At 40.2% G+C, this 25,174-nt stretch overlaps 1 protein-coding gene across 1 annotated transcript in view; it reads left to right on the forward strand.

Moving 5' to 3' along the window:
• kiaa1109 (KIAA1109 ortholog) overlaps positions 1–25,174 on the forward strand; it is a 418,633-nt gene that overhangs the window by 101,415 nt on the left and 292,044 nt on the right. Inside the window, exons 16-18 of the mRNA XM_059965080.1 lie at positions 14,791–14,946; positions 17,715–17,812; positions 20,894–21,072. Coding sequence (XP_059821063.1) covers positions 14,791–14,946; positions 17,715–17,812; positions 20,894–21,072 — 433 coding nt within the window. The remainder of the gene's footprint in view (positions 1–14,790; positions 14,947–17,714; positions 17,813–20,893; positions 21,073–25,174) is intronic.

The raw sequence follows: 25,174 nt of genomic DNA on the forward strand, positions 1-25,174 counted from the left end.
GAAGAACTGAGTCAATGCAAAAAGACGACAAAAGCTTTCAGAGGTAATCATAGCAGATGGCCCGAACTTGAAAACTTTCTTGAAGACTGGGTTAACACACAGAGAGCAGGCGGCCGCGGTGTTTCCACTGTGCAGATCAGACAGAAGGCTAAAGCAATCGCCACCAAAATGAAAATCGAAGATTTTAGAGGTGGGCCATCGTGGTGTTTTAGATTTATGAGACGAAAAGGCCTGTCCGTCAGGGTACGCACAACTCTGTGTCAGCAGCTCCCTCCCGACCACGAGGAAAAACTTGCTAACTTCCGCACATTCACTCAAACAAAGATAGCGGAGAATTCCATTGGGCCAGATGATATCATAAATATGGATGAAGTACCTTTGACGTTTGACCTGCCTCTCACTCGGACTGTTAATAAAAAAGGTGACTCGTCCATCACACTGAAAACAAGTGGCCATGAGAGAACACATTTTATTTGTGTTCTGAGCTGCACAGCATCCGGACTAAAGCTTCCACCGATGGTGATTTTTTAAGCGGCTGACAATGAAAGTTCAGTGAAAGCTGCCATCAAGAGTACAAATGCAATTCCAGCTGTGATTCCTGGGGGCACCATGAAGTATTTGCAGCCACTGGACATCAGCGTGAACCGGGCATTTAAAGTGGCACTGCGTGTTGAGTGGGAGGCTTGGATGACGAGCGGCGAGAAATCCTTTACCAAAACAGGACGCATGCGAAGAGCATCTTTAACTCAAGTCTGCCAGTGGATCCTAAATGCGTGGAGCCGTGTCACAACATCCACCATCACCAGCGGGTTTCGAAAGGCTGGACTGCTGCGTGATGAAGAGGACCGCGTGCGCTCAAGTGACAGCGACAACGAAGAGACTGAAGTGAGTGACGAGATCCTGAGGTTTTATTCACTTCGGACACTGAAGAAGAGGACTTTGATGGTTTTAGTGCGCAGGAGGAAGATGAAGAAGGCGATCAATAACTTTTCCTGGTAGGCTGCAGTATATATATTTTTTTTACCAGTCATTAGGACATATTGGAATGTTGTTCGTGCACTGTTCAGTAAAAAAGTATATGCAACGTAATTTGTGTGTTGCCGATACGTATGTATATTTAAAAGTAGCTGTGTTACAGGCACTGTTCGAAAAAAAGCATTTGCAATATATATTTGTTTATGTTACCATACGGATTTAATTAAAAGTTAAAAAATCCTCACGTGTAATATCTTTCTGTGTAAATATCTCATATTACAAAGTGGGACACCTGCGGCTTAAAATCCGGTGCAGCTTGTACAAGTACAAAATTGATTTTCTTTCTAAAATTAGAGCGTGCAGCTTTTAATCAGGTGCGCTCTGTAGTCCGGAATCTACGGTAATAAGCTTCAAGACTTTTGCCTTGATATTGCCTTGTGCAATTGGATCCTCTATTTCCTTACCTGAAGACCTCAGTAAATTTGGATTGGCAACAACATTTCCTCCACAATCTCTAACAGCACAGGTGCACCACCAACTTCCCACCCTCCTCTACTCGCTTTACACAGTCAGCGTACCTGTTTTTATCATCACTATTTGCTACTTACTCTTAACCAACAATTCCGAGACCTCCTTGATGCATTGCTGCAGTATGAAATACATTTATACAAATGCAAGGTGGGATAGTGATGTGGCCAATAGAAAAATCTACATTGGAAGAAAGCATCATACACATCAAAGGAGTAGAGCAATGCTATTAATTAAATCAGGAAATGAGTCACTTTCATCTTTCAGGCAATTGAGTCTTTAAATATATTAATATTTTAGACTGTATTAACAGTTTTTTCCTGTGACACCATTATTCTGAATATATCCAATGCTATTTTGATCTAGTATTCACCATACAAAGCAATTAAGAAAACATAGCTATTTTTCTGAACATTAGCAAACTATAATATTGCTTGAATAAAGTGTCTTTGGTTACTTCAGGATAGTGCAGGAAGAGAGCCATCTAGCAGTTTAATTTGCTCAGATGCCTAAAACGGGAAGGTTAATAAATGTATTCTGATACACATTATTATGAGGACATCATGAGAGTGAGTATGCTTTCCATCACTAAGGCTTTTAAGCAATGTTTTTTTTTATTTGAAGAATGCATCTCATGATGCTCTGAACACATCATCCTGGGGTCATCAGGTGTTTCGGCTTTCTCAACATCAGCCACACTCACCCAGACAACCCAGCCATGGTTGATCAAGCCATGACTTGTGTTTAGGTAGCATGTGCTGTGGATCCCCATGGACTTACTTTCTCCATCCAGAGCCACTTTGAGGCTTCTTCTGCTGGCTTGGTGATGTTGCTGATGGCTCTCTCCCGGCTCACTCCAGCAATGTCCAATGCACTGAGGGCTCTGTGAAGAGACTGTTTGATGAAGCTTCAGCAGCCCAGTTCAACGGGCATATACAGTCGGCCCTCCTTATCCGCGAGGGGTTGGTTTCGGGACCCCTTGCAAATACAAAAAAAATGCAGATGCTCAAGTCCCTTATTCAACCTGTATCAATACGGTGGACCTCAGGACCCAGCAGAACCCCAGACCTTATTGAACCTGTCTCAGTGCGAAAGACATTAGGACCTGGCAGTGGAGTTCTGAACCTGCAGTGTTTCTGTTCACGAAAATAATCATGATTAAAAATAAAGTGGAAATGATAAAGCAATCGGAAAAAAGATGAAACGCCATCGGTCATTGTAAAAGTGTTAGGCTATGTCGGTCAACGATCGGAACAATTTTAAAGGATAAAATGAGAAAGGCCCTGCCCCGATGAAAGCTACAATTATTACTAAGCAATGCAGTGGTTTAATTATTCGGTTTTGGGGTTTTGAGTTTTTGATCCTCCACATCAATCCAGCACGGATGGAGAGCACACTTGAAAGTGGTCTATCACTGGATCGAACTTGGGAACTTCTGTTCCTGAGCCCGGCGCTGAAACATATGATCTTAATTGTTTTATATGCATAGAAAGGTAAAATATATGCTATATACTAAGACAAATGTTTGACTAACTGACGCTAAATAATACCAGATGTACCTGTTCCGACTTAGTAAGAGAACTTGCGATTTTTTTCGATCCCGATCCATGATAACCCACAGACATCTTCCCATATACTTTAGATCATCTCTAGATTACTTATAATACTTAATAGAATGTAAATGCTACGTCAAATAGTTGTTATACTGCATTGTTTAGGGAATAATTACAAGAAAAAAGGACTGTACATGCTTGAACAACAAGTGCTGGAAGAGCTCTTCCGGGTTTTCTCTATTCGCAGTTGGTTGAATTCGCGGATGTGGAACTCGCAGATAAGGAGGGCTGACTGTACTTTGCCTTCCATTCATGTCTCCGACAGTTGCTGACTAGTTCTTTGTTTCTGGCAAGCTTCCTCTCATGGGCCTTGTCCAGACGCCCATGACAGTGACTATGGCACTATCAGCTCCAGCAAGATGTTGTGTTTTGCTGTCTCTGAGACCATGAGGACGTCTGGTCTCAAGGTGGTCTTGATGATGTGCTGTGGGAATTTTAGTTGTTTCTCCAGGCCAGTTGTCAGTAGATCCCAGAATCTCTGGGTGGCTTTACTGTTGCTTCTGGTTGCTCTCCTGCTCTCACAGAGATGATGGTTTGATTGCAGGATTGAGCTCATTTGGTGTTACAGATTTTTAAGAAGATTGCTTCCATGAGGGTCTTCAATATCTGGTCATGTCTCTAGTGGTATTGGCCTTCTCTAAGAGCTTTCATGGAGCAGCTCAAGATGTGCTCAAAGGTTCCTCTCCTGGAACACACGGAAGAGTCTGGGGCATCAACCTTCCCCTGCTGTACTGGTTGGTTGGAGTGGGCAAGATATAATGTACTGCCCGGACAAGGAACTTGATTCAGTGTGTCTTTGCTCGCCATAGATCAGTCAATGTCAGTCTACTTTCCGTGCCTGCTCCATCTGGTCCATGTTCCTTGCTGCTTCATGCCCACTTTGGTGTTACACGGCTGCTCTCACTTCCTCCTGGATAAGCTTATGCTTCTCCCTCTCATTATCCATGTCATACCTATGGACTGGGAAGCTTTCCAGGACACCATTCCCACCAGGACATAGAGGCACTGCTGTCATTCAGCCTGCTGCATGGCGTCTTCTGCTCTCCACTTTCTCCTGGTCTTCATAATGTCCCCTGCCTGAGCCACCTTTGGGACACTGGACTTCTAATACTGCATCACTTGTCTTGCTCTTGTCACCTTGAACTCTTCATCCAAGGATTTCAAGGGCAGCCACAGCTTGGTGTTCTTTCCATAGAGAGCGACACTGCTAAGAGCCCTGGGCAATTTCAGCCACCTCTGGTGAAAACTGCTGACCTTTCTCTCTAGGATCCGAACAGTGGAAATTGAAACTCCATATACCAGCAATGGGCAAGAATTCTCAGTAGGCTGCTGTGCTGGTATATCCATGCCTTGAACTTGTCAGGTAGTCCTGACCTGTTAACTGGTTTCAAGCAGCCCTCCAGCTCCTGACAGGTTGTCTGGATTGATAATGTGTCTTTCAGGTTGCAGAAGAGCACCTTGCCAAGGCTCATCACTGGCATTTCGGAGATGGTTGGAAGCAGAATCTGTCAGTGATTCTGCCCTTCCTCTGTGCTTTCTCTATAATGGTAACACTATATTCTCCCACTGATCTTCTTTTGTACTTGCATATGGAATGATCTGCCTGGATGGCACGCAGAGTTTTTTTTACTGTATCTTGGTACAAGTGGCAATAACCCAGTTACCAATCACCAATCGTCTTCCTGGGGTTAGGTTAGCTTAAATACTCTCCAATGGCATCAGTCAACAACCTGTAGGGTTATTGATCCCACCTTGCAAACCTTGTACAGCTCTTAGCACCTGCAGAACTGTTCAGTATTCCAAGAATTTAAAGCCTTCGATTTTCAATCATCTCTTCAGTCGCATGCTCATTTGCACTATCCTCCTTGTTCTGGACTTGTTCGAAATGGTAACCTTAGACAGTCCATTTTCTTTTAATACCAACCCCTCACTAAAAAAGACCCTTCCATGCCAGTATTTTCAGTTGCACAGTGACATCTTTAACCTTGACATCTGGGAGGCAAAATCCTCTATTCTGAGATAGTCGTCCTTTTCAGCAGATAAGTACCTATTTGTCTTTCTTGCCTATTTAATTATCTTTTAATGACACACTCCTGTGTGTAACACCCTGGGAAAGGTTTCACTGCTAATGTAATGGTCTTTCTGTAGAAGCAGTGTTTAGGTTATCATTAGAGATGTGTTGGTGGGTGGTCAAGTGGTTAAGGCTTTGGGCTGGTGATCTGAAGGTCATTAGTTCGAGCCTCAGCTGAGGCTGTGTGTCCTTGAGCGAGGCACTTAACCACACACTGCTCCTGCACATTTATAGCCCAGTGGGCAGCGGTTGGTGCAGTATGGACAAGACAAGAGATAAGGGTGCTTTGGAATGTGAGCTGGGTCTTTTGTTCGGTGGGAGAGACAAGATGCTGGAGAGAACTGGTTATAGGATACAACCCGTTGGGGAGATCACGATTTGATGGAGCCAGCCGCTGAAATTGACTGAAGGTTGGTGAATTGACCTCCAACTGGTGCACAGTTAATTATAATGGGCCCTTTTTGTTTTTTTCTTTCTTCACTAACCATTCATAAATATAATTTCTTTCATTGTATGCGGTTTGTTGTCTGTTGTTTCTTGGCACTGAGTTGTAACAGGGTAGCAAATTACACAGCATCCACAGAAACTGAGGTTTGGGGTGGGAGAACTATCTCAATCTCAGGGGTTTGGTAGGGTGTGTCTTCCGTAGACTTACGCAGCCAAAGAAGCTAGCAGGGTTTCATGCACTTCTCTGTACATCTGAGTCAACCATACTGCAAAGGGCTTGACGTTGGCTCTCTATTGCCTCTAAGCTGAGCAAGTGCATGACCGCCTGCTCCCACACACACAGCACAGTCATATACTTGTGTTGAAAAGGAGGAAAATACAGTTGAATTTTGTTCTGCAGTACTTCCAAGTAGTGTTCAATAAGACTCAAGACTCTCTGATATCCTTCCTCACTCTCAGGCCCAAGCAGTAGTTGTAACATTTCAAGATTTCCTTTTGCAACATTATTTTTTTTCAAAGAATCGGTTTCCTTTTAAATCCAAGAATCTGTCACTTGAAGTGAAAACAGTTTTTCCAGGGCCTTGCAGAGACTTTTCAACTGGTACATATGATAAAAAATGTCTGCCCAGTAGGCTAGTTTCTGCAACCATTCTTCATCTTCACAGCATTCAGTAACATCTGGCTTACTATTTTCTTGAAAGTACTCTGCAATTCACCTTTCAGCTCAATCACCCTGTTGAGAACTCCTCTTCTGCTAAGCCACCAGATTTCAGTATGTAGCAGGAGACGGGTCCAGGTCCAACATTCTTGAGTCAACTGGTTATTTTTAAATAAAGTTAACCATTTTTGTAGCACTATCCCAAACTTCTTTCATCTCATCTCCAAGAATTTTTGACACCAGCACCTCCCTGTGAAGAAAGCAGTGTGTTGTGACAATGTTAGGATTTTCTCTTTTTTACAACAGCAAAGCAGCAGCCCAGCAGCTGAGTCACGGTGTGTAAAAGTTCCTTCTTTAGAATGAAAATTTCTCTCCAATTTTACAGTGGTAGAGTTTATTTGCTCTCGTAAGTCAGTGGACAGCATGTAAGGGGAAGTTGGGGCAGGTAATTCAGGGGTGAGGGTGGTGGGGGGAAGCTGACATCACAGCCTAAGTTGGGTGAGTCCATTTAATACTTGGAAAACGCACTTTATGCTACTCATCAGCTGACCGTCCTCCTCTCTGTGCAATACAGCACTCACCAATTATTAACAGCCTCCCCTATCTCACGTCAAAAACTGAGAATAGACACAGTACTACTGCACACTTTCTAACTGGGCTGAGAGATCTTTAGCAGGATTGCAAATGGGCTGCTTATGTCAATGCCCACCACTGTGAACACTAACATCAACCATGGTGCAATGTTCAAAAAACTATGTCTAGTTTTTTTAATTGTGTTCTCTCACAGAACCCTGGTTGAGAAACTCTGATCTAGGGTGTAAAAAATATCCTGGATTTCAAACATGACACATTGTGCATTCTTTTTGTCCTGCCATAATTCTTTTTATCAAAAGAAGAAAACCAATTATTATTCTGGGTTGTCAGTTTCTTGACTTTGGGCTTTTTGATTGACTTAATCAATTGCATAATTGTTCGTCAACCTTTTTAAATACCAAGCAACATCTCTTCTGTACTTTACCAAATAATTCCTACTTACTCAATTATCAAATAGCAAATACCCTACTTACCAAATTATTTTTCTCACTGGTCCTTAAATTCCTAAATTGGGGGGGGGGGGGGGAGGAAATGTCTAATTTTGATGGCATCAAAAGGTATTCTCAAACGTCATTTGGAGAGGTTTTTCGCAGGTCAAGGGATGTCTTGCAAGAAGGAAGGTTTTTAAAGGAAGAGTTCTGGGCCATTATGTTTTTATTAGAGTGAATGGCAAGGCAAGTTAGATTTGGGAATATGGGTTGAGGGATACTGAGTGTCTGTATGGTCAGGAAAAAGGAGGCATGTGTTTAGTATAGGCAGTTGGGAACAATGAAATTTCTTGTAGAGTATAAAGGATATATGTTGATAATTGAAAAGGACATTAGGAGGACAAAAAGGGGCCTTGAGATATCCTGGCAAATAAGAGAAAGGAGAATCCTAAAAGATTTTACAAGCAAATAAAAGACAAAAAGATGATTAAAAAGAGAGTAGGCTCCCTTCAGGAACAGTGTGGTGTTCTATGTGTGGAGGCAGAGGAAACGGGGAAAATTCTTGAAAGAATTCTACTTGTCTATGTCTTTCTTGTCCAATACAAGGGTAAATCCCTGGGCCCTGATCAGTTGTATCCTAACATGTTATGGGAAACAAGAAAGAAGATTGTTGGAACCTGAACTTTATTAGCCACAGCTGAAGTGCAGAAGACTGAAGGATAGTTACTGTTGCATCTGCATATGAGAAGAACTGGAGGGATAAGTTGGGGAACAACAGTCCAGTGAGCTTTGCAGAGGGTGGTAATGGAAGTCATATGTTGGTGGTGTACTGCAGGGATCTCGGCTGGGTTCTCTGCTGCTACTTATAGCGCCTATACCCCCCCCCCCCCCCAGAAGTTTTCAAGTCTTAGTGTTTGACAACATTGCATCATGGTGGATTGAATTTGACTTTTTTTGACACTGATCAGCAGAAAAAGGTTCTTTTGTATTAAAGTGAAAACAGACCTCCACAAAGTAACCTACATTAATTATCAAAATAAAACACAAAATAATTGCATTAGTATTCACCCCCTTTAACATGACACACCAGATCATCACTGGTGCAGCCAGTTGGTTTTAGAAGTCACATAAATGGAGATCACCTGTGTGTAGTCAAGGTGTTTCCATTGATTATAGTAAAAATACACCTGTATCTGGAAGGTCCGACTGCTGGACAGTCCGTATCCTGGCAAAAACTACACCATGAGGACAACGGAACACTCCAAGCAACTCTTCAAAAAGACTATTGAAAAGCACAAGTCAGGAGATGGATATAAGAACATTTCCAAGTCACTGATTATCCCTTGGAGTACAGTTCAGTTAAGTCAATCATCAAGAAATGTAAAGAATATGGCACAGCTGTAAATCGGCCACCCTCAAAAACTCAGTGACTGTGCAAGAAGGGAACTAGTGAAGGAGGCCACCAAGAGACCTATGACAACTCTGGAGGAGTTACAAACTTCAGTGGGTGAGATTGGAAAGACTGCACTTATGACAACTGTTGCCTGGGTGCTTCACCAGTTGTAGCTTAATGGGGAAGTGGCAAAGAGAAAGCCACTATTGGGGGAAAAAACCTCACATGAAATCTTGTCTAGAGTCTGCCAGAAGGCATGTGGGAGACTGTGAAGTCAGCTGGAAGAGGTTCTATGGCCTGATGAAAGCAAAATTGAGCTTTTTAGTCATCAGATTAAACACTGTTTGTTGTAAGCCAGCCACTGCACATCATCAAAAACACACCATCCTCACAGTGAATCATGGTGGTGGCTGCATCATGCTGGAGATGATCTGGTGATGCTTCACTGCAGCAGGCCTTGGAAAGCTTCTGAAGGTTGTGAGTAACATGATTACACAAGAATATGGAGAAATCTTGGAGGAAAGCTTGATGCAGTCTGCAAGAGAACTGTGAATTAGGAGAAGATTTGTTTTCCAGCAAGACAATGACCCCCAAGCATAAAGCCAAAGCTGCACAGGAATGGCTTAAAAACAACAAAGTTAATGTCCTGGATGGTCGAGTCCAGACCTCAATTCAATTGAGAATTTCTGGTTGGATTTGAAAAGAGCTGTTCACTCATGATCCCCATGCGATCTGACAAGAGCTTGAGACGCTTTATAAAGAAGAATAGAGAAAAATTGCAGTATCCAGATGTGCAAAGCTGGTAAGACCTATCTACACAGACTTAAAGGTATAATTCCTGCCAAAGTTGCATCTACTAAATACGGACTTGAAGGGAGTGAATACTTCAGCAATCAGTTTTGTGTTTTATAATTGTAATTAATTTAGATCTGTTTTCACTTTGATAAGAAAGAGTCTTTACTGTTGATCAGTTTCAAAAAAAGCCGAATTAAATCCACTGTGATTAGATGTTGTTAAACAATAAAACATTAAAACTTCCAAGTAGGGTGGTGGGTGGGGGAGGGAGTGGTGAGGTGAATACTTTTAATGGGCACTGTATTTGTATAAATGGTTTGCATGGGAATATGGGGGACATGATTAGTATGGGTGTATCACAATTACTGGTATTATGGCTCGTAAAGAAGCTTAAGTTTGCAATAGGATATTGATAACTGGGAAAGTGACCAAGAAATGGCAGATGGAATTTAACTCATGTGTATGAGGTGATGCAGTTTGGAAAGCTAAACCAGCCCATTAAGTGCATAGTGACTGAACTAGGAAGTGTTAATGAACAGTAAAACTTAAAGGTACAAGTCCATACTGCCCTGAAAGTGGCAACACAGGTAAGCATGGTGGTGAGGAAGAAGTTGGGTGTCATGTTACACCCTTGCTTAAGGTCAGACGTGGAGTACAATGCGCTGTTTTAGTTGCCACACCACATGAAAGATGATTAAGCTAGACAGGATGCAGAAGAGATTCATAAGGATATAACTTGGATTAGTGTGCTTGAGTTATAAGGAGAGATTGGATAGGCTGGGTCAGTTTCATTGTAGCAGAGGAAACGGGTGTCATGATCGAAGTATATAAAATAATGGGAAGGGTAGATAGCTATAGTCTGTTTTCCATAGTAAGAGTATTTAATGCTAGAAGGAATAGTTTAAGGTGAGAAGTAGAAGTTTAGATGACAAGTTGAGGGGGAGAATTTTAATACCAACACAGAGTAGTTGGTATTAAGAATGAGAACCAGAAGATGCATTTGAATGACAGAGATAGAGGGATATGGAATTAATCCAGATGTGGGATTATTGTGGCTATGCATTATGGCTGGCATGAATGTTATGGGCCTTGTGTTTCTAAGCTGTACAGCTCTGACTGAGTTCCTGTCTTTGACACTCTACATAAATTAAACTGCATTGAAGCTGTGCTTTATAGAAACATAGAAAACCTACGACACAATACAGGCCCTTCGGCCCATAAAGTTGTGCCGAACATGTCCCTACCTTAGAAATTACCAGGCTTACCTTTAGCCCTCTATTTTTCTAAGCTCCATATACCTATCCAAAAGTCTCTTAAAAGACCCTGTCGTATCCGCCTCCACCACTGTTGCTGGCAGCCCATTCCACGCACTCACCACTCTCTGAGTAAAAAAACTTACTCCTGACATATCCTCTGTGCCTACTTCCCAGCACCTTAAACCTGTGTCCTCTTGTGGCAACCATTTCAGCCCTGGGAAAAGCCTCTGACTATCCACACGATCAATGACTCTCATCATCTTGTACACCCTTTTTATGGCTTCCACATCTTTCCTGTAGTGTGGTGACCAGAACTGAGCACAGTACTCCAAGTGGGGTCTGACAAGGGTCCTATATAGTTGCAACATTATCTCTCGCCTCCTAAATTCAATTCCATGATTGATGAAGGCCAATACACCGTACTCCTTCTTAACCACAGAGTCAACCTGCGCAACTACTTGGAGCGTCCTATGGACTCAGACCCCAAGATCCCTCTGATTCTCCACACTGCCAAGAGTCTTACCATTAATACTATATTCTGCCATCATATTTGACCTACCAAAATGAACCACTTCACACTTATCTGGGTTAAACTCCATCTGCCACTTCTCAGCCCAGTTTTGTATCCTATCAATGTCCTGCTGTAACCTCTGACAGTCCTCCACAATACCTCCAACCTTTGTGTCATCAGCAGATCTACTAACCCATCCCTCCACTTCCTTATCCAGGTCATTTATAAAAATTACGAAGGGTCCCAGAACAGATCTCTAAGGCAGACCACTGGTCAGCAACCTCCATGCAGAATATGACCCGTCTACAACCACTCTTGGCCTCTTGTGGGCAAGCCAGTTTTGGATTCACAAAGCAATGTCCCCTTGGATCCCATGCCTCCTTACTTTCTCAATAAGCCTTGCATGGATATCTTATCAAATGCTTTGCTGATATCTATATACACTACATCTACTGCTCTTCCTTCATCAATGTGTTTAGTCACATCCTCAAAAAATTCAATCAGGCACATAAGCCACGACCTGCCCTTGACAAACCCATGCAGATTATTCCTAATCATATTATACCTCTCCAAATGTTCATAAATCCTGCCTCTCAGGATCATCTCCATCAACTTACCAACCACTGAAGTAAGACTCACTGGCCTATAATTTCCTGGGCTATCTCTACTCCCTTTCTTGAATAAGAGAACAATATCCGCAACCCTCCAATCCTCTGGAACCTCTCTTGTCCCCATTGATGATGCAAAGATCATAGCCAGAGGCTCATCAATCTCCTGCCTCGCCTCCCACAGTAGCCTAGGGTACATCTTATCTGGTCTTGGCGACTTATCCAACGTTGCTTTCCAAAAGCTCCAGCACATCCTCTTTCTTAATATCTACATGCTCAAGCTTTTCAGTCTGCTGCAAGTTATCTCTACAATCACCAAGATTTTTTTTCCATTGTGAATACTGAAGTATTCATTAAGTACCTCTGCTCTTTCCTCCAGTTTCATACACACTTTCCCACTGTCACACTTGATAGATCCTATTCTTTCATGTCTTATCCTCTTGCTCTTCACATATTTGTAGAATGCTTTGGGGTTTTCTTTAATCCTGCCCGCCAAGGCTTCTCAGGGCCCTTTCTGGCTCTCCTAATTTCCTTCTTAAGCTCCTTCCTGTTAGCTTTATAATCTTCTTGATCTCTAACATTACCTAGCTCTCTGAACCTTTTGTAAGCTTTTCTTTTCTTCTTGACTAGATTTACTACAGCCTTTGTACACCACGGTTCCTGTACCCTACCATAACTTCCCTGTCTCATTGTAACGTACCTATGAAGAACTCCACACAATTATCCCCCGAACATTTGCCGCATTTCTTCCGTACATTTCCCTGAGGACATCTGTTTCCAATTTATGCTTCCAAGTTCCTGCCTGTTAGCCTCATATTTCCCCTTACTCCAATTACACATTTTCCTAACTTGTCTGTTCCTATTTTTCTAACAACTCTATTATTATTACACCGTCTGCAGGATTTGTTACCCTATCTCCTCGATATCCCTGTTACTATTAGGCGACCTATAAAAAACACCCAGTAAAGTTATTGACCCCTTCCTGTTCCTAACCTCCATCCACAGAGACTCCGTAGACAATCCTTCCATGACGTCCACCTTTTCTGCAGCCGTGACACTATCTCTGATCAACAGTGCCATGCCCCCACCTCTTTTGCCTCCCTCCCTGTCCTTTCTGAAACATCTAAAACCCGGCACTTGAAGTAACCATTCCTGTCCCTGAGCCATCCAAGTCTCTGTAATGGCCACCATATCATAGTTCCAAGTACTGATCCATGCTCTAAGCTCATCCGCTTTGTTCACAATACTCCTTGCATTAAAATAGAAATATCTCAAACCATTGGTCTGAGTGCATCCCTTCTCTATCACCTGCCTATCCTCTCTCACACAGTCTCTATGTTCTCTCTATTTGTGAGCCAACCGCCTCTTCCCCAGTCTCTTCAGTTTGGTTGGCACCCCCCAAAGTGTTCTAATTCTACACTTCAGATAATTCATGCTTAATCTACCTTTCAACTAATCTGCCTTGGTTTGCTGATCAATCCAAATTTTTCAAGTTGAATTGTCACTTTCCATAATTATAGACTCAAGTAATTTGATGTCCTTGTGGTGCAGCAAATAGGCTTGCTGTGTCAGATCCAGAGACTTGGGATTGATTTTGAACTTGAATCGTGAATTTCAAAGGTTAAAAGGTCCAATTTAATGTCAGAGAACTGTATACAATAGACATCCTGAAATGCTTTTTCTTTGCAAACATCCACAAAAACAGAGAAGTGCCCCAAAGAGTGAAGGACAGTTAAGTGTAAGAATCCCAAAGTCCCCCCCCCCAGTTCCCCTTCCCCCCCACACGTAAGCAGCAGTGAGCAACAATCCCCGCTCCCTCCACCGGCAAAAAAAGCACCGGCACCACCACGGAGCACGTAATCATGAGCAAAGCAATAGCAAAGACACTGATATGCAGTTACCCCAAAGACTTACCGTGTCACCCGGCATTCGACATACCACAGATTCTCTCTCTCCATAATAAAGGAGAAAGAGGTGTCTCCATTTTCTCAGCGAGTGGGGAGATGTCACAAACAACTCACTGGTTTACGATGTTAAAAGTCCATTCACGTCGCTTTTGTCGAGCTCTGTGCCTGAAGATCGCAAAGATCCCAGGTCTTCAGGCCCACAGCAGTAGATTTTCCAATTCCCCCAGCGACACATGGGTCTCCTGCCGTGACACCGACCCTCAATCCGCCCGTCTCCAGAGCCCTGAGATCTTAGGCTTCCGAATTCGAGCTAAACTCTCAGCTCGAATCCTTGGCGTGCCGAACAACGGCCGGTCCTGAAACCCTGAAAATGGCTCCCATTCCCGTAAAGAACCAAAGTCAGCATATAACTCCAGGTCAGGGTCTTCAAAAGAACCCTGAAAGGGGAAAATAAAGATATTAAAGCTGGAAATAGAGCTGTTTCCAAAGATGCAAGCAAAGGGGTCGCTATTTAGTGTCATCTTAACTTTGCTCCGCCTAAATAAATTGTAGGTTTTCACAGCAAATGAATTTGGAGAAGTTTGTGAAATTTGCAGGTTTTCTCTGTGACCTCATGGGTTTTCAACAAGTGCTCATTTTTTCCAACATACCAGAAGCATGTTCCTAGCTTAATTAGCTATTGTAAATTACTCCTTTGTGTAGGCAGAATGATCAAGTAGTAGTTGGTGGGTCTGTGAAATGAAGTGGAAGAGCTCTGAGGAAATAGAAAAGGAAGGGATGAGCCATGAGATTTTTTTCCCTGTTGAAGATAGCATGGACATGAGAGGCTGAATGGTCTGCTTCTGTTTTATTAGTAAGTGGCAGATATCAGGCTGACTTGTACATTATTTCCAAGTTTCTGTTCTTTTAAATTAATTGTGAAATAATTCTTACTATTTTTGCTAATTTCTATTTGCTTTGGTAAGTTTTGAATATTGTTTAACCCTTGTGCAATCTTTTCTTCAAGACTTAATACAAGATTGGGCCAGTGATAGTGCTCCAGATATCTACTCATTTGTTCCATACACTTGGAAGATGAAATTGATGTTTCATCAGTTTGAGATGATCTGGGCAGCTAATCAGCACAACTGGGTAGATTGTTCTACCAAACAGCAGGAAAATGGTATGATGCCTAAAAAAAAGTCCTTTCTTATTTCATTATAGATTTATACAATTTGCCTGTAACCTTTATCAGTAGAGTTAAAATTGTATCTTGGTGTGACCCAAAGGTACTGTTCGTCTTATTTGCTTCAGCTGTTTGTAATGGTTGTGAGTGAATGTCACTTTTAGTGGAATTCAGACTTGTTGAATGACCTGATCATTGCACCACATGACTGTAAAAGAGAAGCAGATTTATCTGTTGCACCAAGAAAACCATACAAAATTTATATAAATTGGGTTTTAAATAAATTAGTTACTATAAGTGACAAACTGGTGAATTTTATTCCTTTTTACTTTTTTGTTAGTAGGAAATACAACCTTGTTGAAAAAATTGAACACATTGACTGCAGAATGTCAATCTGAGGATTGAAATAATTTTAAATAAGGCTTGAATGATACAAAAAGCATTTGAATTGTGGTGCTGAAGACCAACCATCTTTTCCCTCTTCTTTGGATTACTATTAGTAGTTATTGCAAGATGAGAAGCATTTCTGCTTGCTCTGGTGTTAAGTGCTTAGAGATGTATTCATTTTGAGTTCTGCCAGAAAAAATTAAAATTTATATTTTATCTTCAAGCATGAGTTTGAACTTGCCACTTTTGATTTGAGAAATTCCTGCATTCCACTCGTATCGTAGGGCTTGGCCTTAAATCAGAAAGTTTTACTCCTCCCCCACTCCTCACCGGCTTCCCAGTTTGTACACTCTTGACACATGGAGTTGGTCTTTACCAGATACATTTCTAATATCCTGGGAATTATGACCTCCTTGATTTTAAAACTAAAAACAATATTGTGACAGAGACCTCCAGTTTTCTAAAAAGACACCTTTTCCTGTCCTCTATTCTTGTGCATTAAAGTTCTTCTTAATATTTTATCATTGTTTTGACATTAAATAGGTATAGTTTTGTTAAAAAATTAATCTGTATTTTGTGAATGACTGTATTTAGAATTGTGCTGGGATCTCACCTTTGAGAGAAGCAACATGTATTCTCGAGTATAATGTATGGCAAGTTGCACAGAAAAATGTTGGCTGCTAGTTATAAAATAAGTTGCCGGTTTTTGCAGCAAATGAACTTGGAGAAATTCAGAAATGCTTGTGCCCCATATGCTCTAATATTCATAAGGGCTGTTAACAAATTTCTGCTTTTGTCTTTCTTGAGAAACCACATTTGGTGAATCCTATTGTCTGTTAAGCTCTTCTGGAGGCCTGTGTCCATGAGTGTACTGGAAGCAATAAGTAATGACATACATCTGTTGTATCTAAGACAATTATATTAGAAACACTACTGACAACTGGTAAAACATAAACCTGGTTTTATTCAAACATTTGTTTGCAAAGAAAAAGTATAAGCACTTGTAACTTGCACCTGCACCCTGCATCATTTTTGTTCTAATCTTTCAGACAGCCTACCACACGTAAATTCGTAAAAAGATCATGTTAAACTTCAAGTAGACAGCAGTTATTATCCTCCCTGTGTGAATCCTTTCAACCACCTTTTCAAATTTGTGGGATATGATTTCCCATGCCTAAAGCCAAGCTAATTATTTCCTAATTGCTTTACCGAATGCAGATAAATCCTGTCCTCCTGATCCCTGCTGAACTTTCCCAGTACTAATGTAAGACTCACTGACGTGGTGCCCTAAAGGTCCCTGCTGCTCTTTTTAAGTAAAGGCATAACGTCAGCTATATACCTGTATTCCAGTACCTCGCCTGTGGTTATTCAAGGTATAATACTTTCTGAAAAGTTGTCAGCAATCTCCTCCCTTCCCTCTCATAACATCTTTGGATGCATGTCAGGTCCCAAGGATTTTTATCTACTTTTAAGCATTTCAAGATCTTTAACAGCACGTCCTTCATAATGTTGATGAATTCTGGGATATTTGCAGTGCCCTCTCTTGAAATCTCTTGCTTCCATATCCTCCTCCATGGTAAATACAGGTGTGCAATATTCACTTAAGAACTTTTCCAATTTTTTTTGGCTCCACACATAGATAGCCATATGGATCCTTCACGGGACTGATTCTCTCTGGCTATCCTTTTCCCCTTAATAAATTTCTAGAATCTTATAGGATTCTCTTTTAACTTTTTTGCCAGTAGTACCCCGAGATCCCTTTTCCTCCTCATTATTTCATTCTTAAGTATGCTCCCGTGTCCTTCATACTCAAGGGACATGCTTGATTCCAGCTGCTTATACCTGACACATTCTTTTTTTTTCCTTGTCTTGACTCTAAATATCCCTTGTAAACCAAGATTTCCTAATCTTGTCGGCCTTTCCCTTCTCTGTAACAGGTGCTCATTGGCCCTGATCCTTTGCTGTCTCACTTATAAAAGCTTCCGACTTGCCATGCAGTCTTTATCTGTGAAAAACTTGTTGCTATCATATTTTGCTATTTACTGTTTGATGCCATCATCAGCATTGGCCTTGTCCCTAACCGTCCCTACCTTCATCCATAACTATCTTGAAAGTAATAGTTTAATGGTCCAGACCTCCAGTACATAAATTTTATGGCGTTCCTTTGGAAGCTTAATTTTATTTGATTCTATAGAATTTGGGTGATGTTTAAAAATGACTGGAGGAATATGCTTGTTTCCAATTTGTGTGAATTGTGTTTAAACATTCCAAGTTGTACAATGAACAGTTCATAATAATGCTAAACTATTGCTTACTTCCTAATAAATTTAAGTATATATTTTAGTTGTTTTAGAAACTGACGCATTGTTCTTTTGCAGTTTACTTAGCAGCATGTGGAGAAACACTGAATATCGAATTCTCATTGCCTTTCAATGACTTTGTTCCTGAAACTTGCAACACAAAATTTTGCTTGAAGGTATGTATTATATTTAAGCAGAAATCTCCAATTTATTGACGGTAATCAACAAGGAAAAGTCAGAAATAACAGGAGTTTGTACCAATATTTTCCATGTAGCTATCAGCAGCTTCAATATTTCTGTAAGATTACAATTTTTTTTTGATGTTGTCAGCCATTCCTGTTCTTTTCCTAAGTACACCCCGTGGCAAGGAGCATAAAGTTCTGGCAATCCCCAAAAACTTGAGTAGAGAATGACCGATCTGGAGCAAGTCAGTGTTTTCTCCATTTATTTTAAGTGAAGAAATGGCTGAAAGCATAATGTCAGTTAAAGCTCACCCAGAGATGACATGTACAGCAAGAGTCTAAAAGGTTGGATTTACTTCATACCATTTTTCAAAGCTGTTCATAGATCTTTTATAATGATTTTGAATCTTTCAAGTATTTGACAATTTTGTCACTTTGGTAAGTGAATACAGGGTTTTTAAAATTTTTGAGTGTCCCCTCATATCTCTTCAAGTTGATTGAGATTTTGTAGAAAAGCATGCTCAACTTGCACCTTGATATAAATTTTAGGCCTCTGTTGTTACTGGAAATATGTTTTTTAATGTACCTTTAAAAGATGTATCATAAAAATAGAAAATTAAACTATTTAAATACTTCTATTTGAAATATCAAAGGTTTTAATTTAATTGAGGCTTGAAATTCTAAACATTTGCAAAATGTTTTTGGGCAATCACCCAGAATTGTGTTGCTTTGGGCTTATTTCATGGATATCTGGAGTCCAATAACCTAGTGAACTAACAGTATTAAAGTTTTATTATAAGCAGCTTCCTGGTTAGACAAAAGTACAATTTATTTAGTTCACTTATTCAAAGGACACCTTTGTCTTGCAGGTCTTTGACTGTTAGGCTTGTCCTTTTGTATACTTTGTTCAATGAGTGGAGCTAGTTGTCAGCATGTGCAAATTCACACTACTGTTTGATAACTGAGGTTGGGCAACCTTCCTTTTAGGGTATACTCACTTTAGTTTGAATAGTATTTTCCTTAGTCCTGAAGATTAAATCAGTCTTTTGGAGAGTTGTGAGGTGCAATGCTGTGGTAAGCATGATTGATAACATAAGGCATATTCACAGTTTTTTGTGAAATTAGTTTTCTTATGGACCAACTGTTTAGTGTCATGGCTTTCATTATGTTATGTAGCAAAAAGAAGGTGGTGAGAAATTTCTGTGAGCTTTCAAATTTAGGTATTCCATGGTCCCTTTTGGTTGAATGAGTCGGTGACTAGTGAGGTCAGAAGGCCATTGAAAGTGATTGACATTCCTTCCATTTGTTTCAAAGAGTTGTGCATTAAAGATCATGTGCACTCTGCTTTCAGATTAGTGGAATCCACTGTATAGCTCAGGCGTCAGCTGTTTATCCACTGGATGGAGGTGATGGGGAACACTCTGGTGCTGAAGTTTCTTGTAGCAGACTATAGTCACTATGGACGCCATTCCTGATTATAGTCACAAATATTGTGTCTCTGAGGTTCCTTGGTATGTAGTCATCTGCTCATATGGAGAGTTGGATTGTGGATTTGCAATTAAGGCTCTTCATTGCTGAACTTTAGAATTTTAGTGGAAATACTGCCTGGCTTTGAGCAATAGTTTTTTTACAGTATTGCCTTTTCAGTGACTTATTGGTCATGACAGGTAGCAGGGCTGAACTAAATAGGTTGTTATGCATGGAATCAAAGAAATGTCATGGCTAGCACTGCAGTTGAAGAGGTCTTTGAACTGCACTTTCCAGTGGCTGTCAACTGCCTCTCTGTCTTTGATTAGTTAATTTCTATAGCATTCCTTTAGTCTCCCACTCTACCCTCGTTTATTGCTGTAATACTGTCTTCCTTATTAATAATTATAACAATTTTATTCCTCTATGCATCATGTTCATAATTCTATCACTGCATTTGTTGTCCTTACCCAGTCAAGCGAGAGAAGCTCCAGATTTGAGTACAGGTTTCCCCCGCAATCCGAAAGTAGAGTGTTCCTATTAAACCGTTTATAATCCGAAATGTCGTAAAGCGAAGAAGCAATTACCACTAATTTATATGGGAAAAATTTTTGAGCATTCCCAGACCCAAAAAAAATAACCTACCAAATCAAAGCAAATAACACATAAAACCTAAAATAGCATATAGTAAAAGCAGGAATGATATGATAAATTTACACCCTATATAAAGTAGAAATATTGTAGGTACACTGTAGTTTCACTTATCAAACTCGGGAAGGAGCAGCGAGCCAAAATCGATTTGGAGAAAAAAAATCGGCACATACACGCATGCGCAAACAACTGCCTGCACAAGGCTTCACGGTCATTGTAGTCTTTCTCGGGGTAAATGCACATATAAAGTGGGCATCTTTTTTTCGTAAAAACGAAAATCCTCTTTGGTTAGCGAAAATAGGTATTAATGCAAGTCTTTCGTAATAGCAAGTTGTCGTAATTCGAACGTTCAAAAAGTGGGGGACACCTGTACATAACTTAGGTTGATATATTGGTATCAAATTACAAGCTGCCAGAGGAGCTCAATAAGTCAGGCAGTTTCTATAGAGTGAAATAGAGTGTTAACGTTTCAACTTAAGCTCCTTTTATTTGTGCCCTTCTTAGACATACTAATATATTTATCAGAGCTGCTGTAATTTTTAGATGCTAAACTGAACACTTGTATTAGTTTGAGGCATTAAAAATCCCATGTCAGAGTTCAGAGGGTAGATTTTTTTTGCCAGTGCAGGCAATATTTATTTCGTAACCAATTAGTTTTTTGTGGCATTTGCTTTCTGAGGTAACTCATTAATTTGTTCAACATGTACAAACAAGCTGGATGAACTCAGCAGGTCGGGCAGCATCCGTTGAAATGAGCAGTCAACGTTTCGGGCTGAGACCCTTCATCAGGACAGAATTAATTTGTTGTAGCTTGTGGAAGTTTACCGTGCATTTGATTTGTTTACTCAACGTTGATCTGTATAAATAAATTGCTATGTGATTTTTGTTTTGAGTTTTAAAAATGTTTCCATACATGACATGCTGCAATAAGTATTTTTTATTATTTTACAATTGCAGGCAGAAAATATAGATTTGCGTTTATTTCTCCCTGACTGCCACCCTAGTAAGTATGCTACTGCTACGTTAGTAAATGATTCTCAGCCCAACAAAGTAAATCCTCAGGCATCTGCTTCAAACGAGTCTCAAGCTAATCAAAAAGCACGAAAGCTGAAATGGCGCAATGTTACCCAACCAGAGTAAGTATCCATGTTATATTTGTAATTATTTATCTTTCTACAAATTGGCCTTTATGAACATCATTTTCAATGTTTGTTTAAGGACTGTTGTGAACTAAAGTTTGTTTTTTTTTAGAATTTTTCCAAAGCATAATAATGCAGGACATTAAGATTAAACAACTTCAATATCACCTAGTAAAAATAATATTGGATTATGAGGAAATTGTGTTCCTGTAATTTGTTCCAGTAAAAGTCTTAAATTTGTCCAAAAAGGTTGAATTTTAGAGCAAGACCATGTCGAATGTAAAAAAGTACCAGTTTCCTGGTTACATCGGAAACACTGATCCGATAAATTTGGATTAAATTTTTTTATTTTTTGTGGTGTAATATATAATTGATGTAGAAAATTATACTGCACTAATCTTAACCGAACATTTATTGTATTTGTCATACTGTCAAGGCATAGTCTTGACCAATTTGTTTCTTCAATTTTAAAACCGAAACTCAAACTAAATAAGTATCAGAAAGAATTTATAAAAATTGCACTGGCAGTAGCCAAAAAAGCTATTGCAGTTACTTGGAAATCGGATTCACATTTAAGTATAGATTCTTGGAAGAAAGAAATCTATGGTTGTATTCCATTAGAAAAAATTACTTATAATTTAAGAGATAAATATGAAACATTTTTGAAAATTTGGAGCCCTTATTTACAAAAGATAGGATTAAATATATAGATGCTTTTAAGATGAAACAATTGGTTATTAGGGGGAAGAAATAAATATACATATTAAAATTATTACGAACTCCATGGAGCATGTGGAGATCTTCCAACCACCAGGCATTCTTTCTTTCTTTCTTTCTTTCTTTCTTTCTTTCTTTCTTTCTTTTTTTTTCTAAGGGGCAGTTAGGGGGGAGGGGTTAAGGGGAGGGGGTATGGGTTATATACATTGTTTTTTTCATACTTTGTAATCATTTAAAAATGCAATAAAAAATTATTTTAAAAAAAAAAGATTAAACAACTGCAGATAAAATAGAATATTGATAGATTATTCAAATACTCAATTTATTTCTCCTTCCACACATGTAGCTCTGCCTACTAAGTAATATAGGTTATACTGCTACAACATGACAGTTGTGTTCCAAAGGAACCTTGTATTATAAAGAAATGATGTTATGAAAACAGTCCTGTCAAAGGGGGTTGAGATTGGCAGGTATGATGTGGGCATCACTGTGTCATGGCTGAAAGAAGATAATAGTTGGGAGTTTAAACATCCAAGGATACACATTGTATTGAAGAGATGGGCAGGTGGGCAGAGGAGGTGGCACTGCTCTGTTGGTAGAAATGAAATCAAATCCTTAGAAAGAGGTGACATAGGATTGTAAGATGTAGAATCCTTGTAGGTGGAGTTAAGAAACTGCAAGGGTAGAAAGACCCTGAAGGGAGTTATATGCAGACTTCCGAACAGTAGCCAGGATGCTACAAATTACAATGGGAGATAGAAAAGGCATGTCAAAAGGGCAATGTTTGGGGGGTATTTCAGGTATGCAAGTAGATTTGGAAAATCAGGTTGGTGCTGGATCCCAATAGAAAAATTTTGTAGAATGCCTATGAGATGGCCTTTTAGAGCAGCTTGTGTTTGAGCCTTCCAGGGAATCGGCAATTCTGGTTTGGGTATTGTATAATGAGCAGGATTTGATTAGGGAGTTTAAGGTAAACGAACCCTTAAGAGTCCATGATGTTTATATGACAGAATTCACCCTTCAATTTGAGAGGGAGAAGCTAAAGCCAGATGTATCAATATTACAGTGGAATAATGGGAATTACAGAGGCAAGAGAGAGGAGCTGGCTGAAGCTGATTAGAAGGGGACACTAGCAGGGATGACGGTGGGACAGCAATGGCTGGTGTTTCTGGGAGCTATTTGGAAGGTGCAGGGTAGATATATCTGAAGAAGCAGAAATATTCTAAAGGTGCGAATCATGCAACTGTGGCTGACAAGGGAAGTCAAAGCCAACATAAAAGCAAAAGAGAGTGCATAAAATAGAGCAAAATTAAGGGGAGATTAGAGGATTGGGATGCCTTTAAAAACCTAACAGAAGGCAACTAAAAATGTCATAAAGTGGAAAAAGATGAAATATGGTAAGCTATCCAATAGGATCAAAGAACATAACAAAAGTTTCTTCAGATATATAAAGAGTAAATGAAAAGTGAAAGTAGGTATCAGACCACTGAAAAATGATGCTGGAGAGTTGCTAATAAGGGTCAAGGAAATGGAGGATGAACTGATTTAAGTATTTTGAATCAGTCTTCATTGTGGAAGACACTAGCAAAATGCTGGAAGTTCAAGAGTGTCGGGGCAGAATGAGTACAGTTGCTATTTTTAGGGAGCAGGTGATTGAAAGCTGAAAGGTCCAAAGGTAGGTAAGTTATCAGGACTAGATTGACTGCAACCCAGGGTTCTGAAAGAGATAGCGGAAGATATTCTGGAGGAAATAGTAATGCTCTTTCAAGAATCAATAGATTCTGGAGGAATGGAACATTGCAAATGTCAGTCCACTCTTCAAGAAGGGATGGTGGCAGAAAAACAGAAATTATAGACCAAGCCTTTTTTCCTTGTCTTGACTCTAAATATCCCTTGTAAACCAAGATTTCCTAATCTTGTCGGCCTTTCCCTTCTCTGTAACAGGTGCTCATTGGCCCTCAGTGGTGCTCAGTGGTGGGGAAGATGTTGGAGTCGATTGTTAAGGATGAGGTTTTGGGGTACTTGGAGGCACATGAGAAAATAGGCCAAAGTCATCATGGTTTCCTTAAAGGAAAATCTTGCCTGAGAAATCTGTTAGGTTTCTTTGAGGAAATAGCAAGCAGATAGATAAACAAGAATCGGTGAATGTTGTGCACCTGGAATTTCTGAAGGCCTTTGATAAGGTGGTGCACATGTGGTTGCTTAGCAAGGTAAGAGCCCATGGTATTACAGGAAAGATACTAGTTTGGACAGAGTATTGGCTGATTGGCAGGAGGCAAAGAGTAGGAATAAAGGGAGCCTTTTCAATTTGGCTGCTGGTGACTAGTGATATTCCACAGGAGTCTGTGTTGGAACTACTTCTTTTTACATTGTGTGTCAATGATTTGGATTACAGAATTGATAGCTTTGTGGCCAAGTTTGCAGACAGTATGAAGGTGGGTGGAGGGGCAGGTAGTTTTGAGGAAGTAGGGAGGCTGTAGAAGGACTGAAACAGATTAGGAGAATGGGCAAAGAAGTTGCAGATGGAATGTAGTGTTGAGAAGTATATGGTTATGCACTTGGTAGAAGAAATAAAAGTTGTAGGCAATTTTATAAATGGGGAGAAAATTCAAACATCTGAGGTGCAAAAGGACTTGGGAGTCCTCATGCAGATTACTGAAAGGTTACCTTGCAGGTTGAGTCAGTGGTGAAGAAGTTAATGCAATGTTAGCATTCATTTTGAGAGGACTAGAATATAAAAGCAAGGCTGTAATGCTGAGGCTTCATGGAACATTGTGAGCTATTTTGAGCCCCTTATCGAAGAAAGGATGTGCTGACATTGGAGAGCTTTAAAAGAAAGTTCACAAAAATAATTCCAGGAATGAAAGGGTTATCATATGAGGAACATCTGATGGTTGCTGGCCTGTACTATCCAGAATTTAGAAGAATTGTGGGTGGGGGGGGGGGGGGGGGGAATCACATTGACACCTATCGAAAGTGGAAAGGCCTAGATAGTGTGGAAGTGGAGAGTGGGGAAGTCTTGGACCAGAGCACATACCCGCATGATAGAGGGATATCCAATTTGAATGGAGGTGAGGAGGTTAAGCTAGTGGATGGTGAAACTGTGGAATTCATTGCCACAGATGGCTGAGGAGTCCAGGTCATTGAGTGTATTTTAGATATAGGTTGATACGTTCTTGATTAGTTAGTGTGTGAAAGGTTATGGGGAGAAGGTAGGAGAATGGGGTTGTGGGGGAAATGGATAAACCATGATGAAATGTCAGAGCAGTCTCAATGGGCTCAAGATTTTGTTACTGCATGCTAAAATACCAAACATTGTACGTTGTGTTGTTTAATGAAGCATTTTTGTTAATAGAAAGCATTGCTTATGAATTTCCAATGG

The sequence above is a fragment of the Hypanus sabinus genome, chromosome 3 (assembly GCF_030144855.1).
Source record: "Hypanus sabinus isolate sHypSab1 chromosome 3, sHypSab1.hap1, whole genome shotgun sequence".
In the NCBI taxonomy this organism is placed as follows: Eukaryota; Metazoa; Chordata; class Chondrichthyes; order Myliobatiformes; family Dasyatidae; genus Hypanus; species Hypanus sabinus.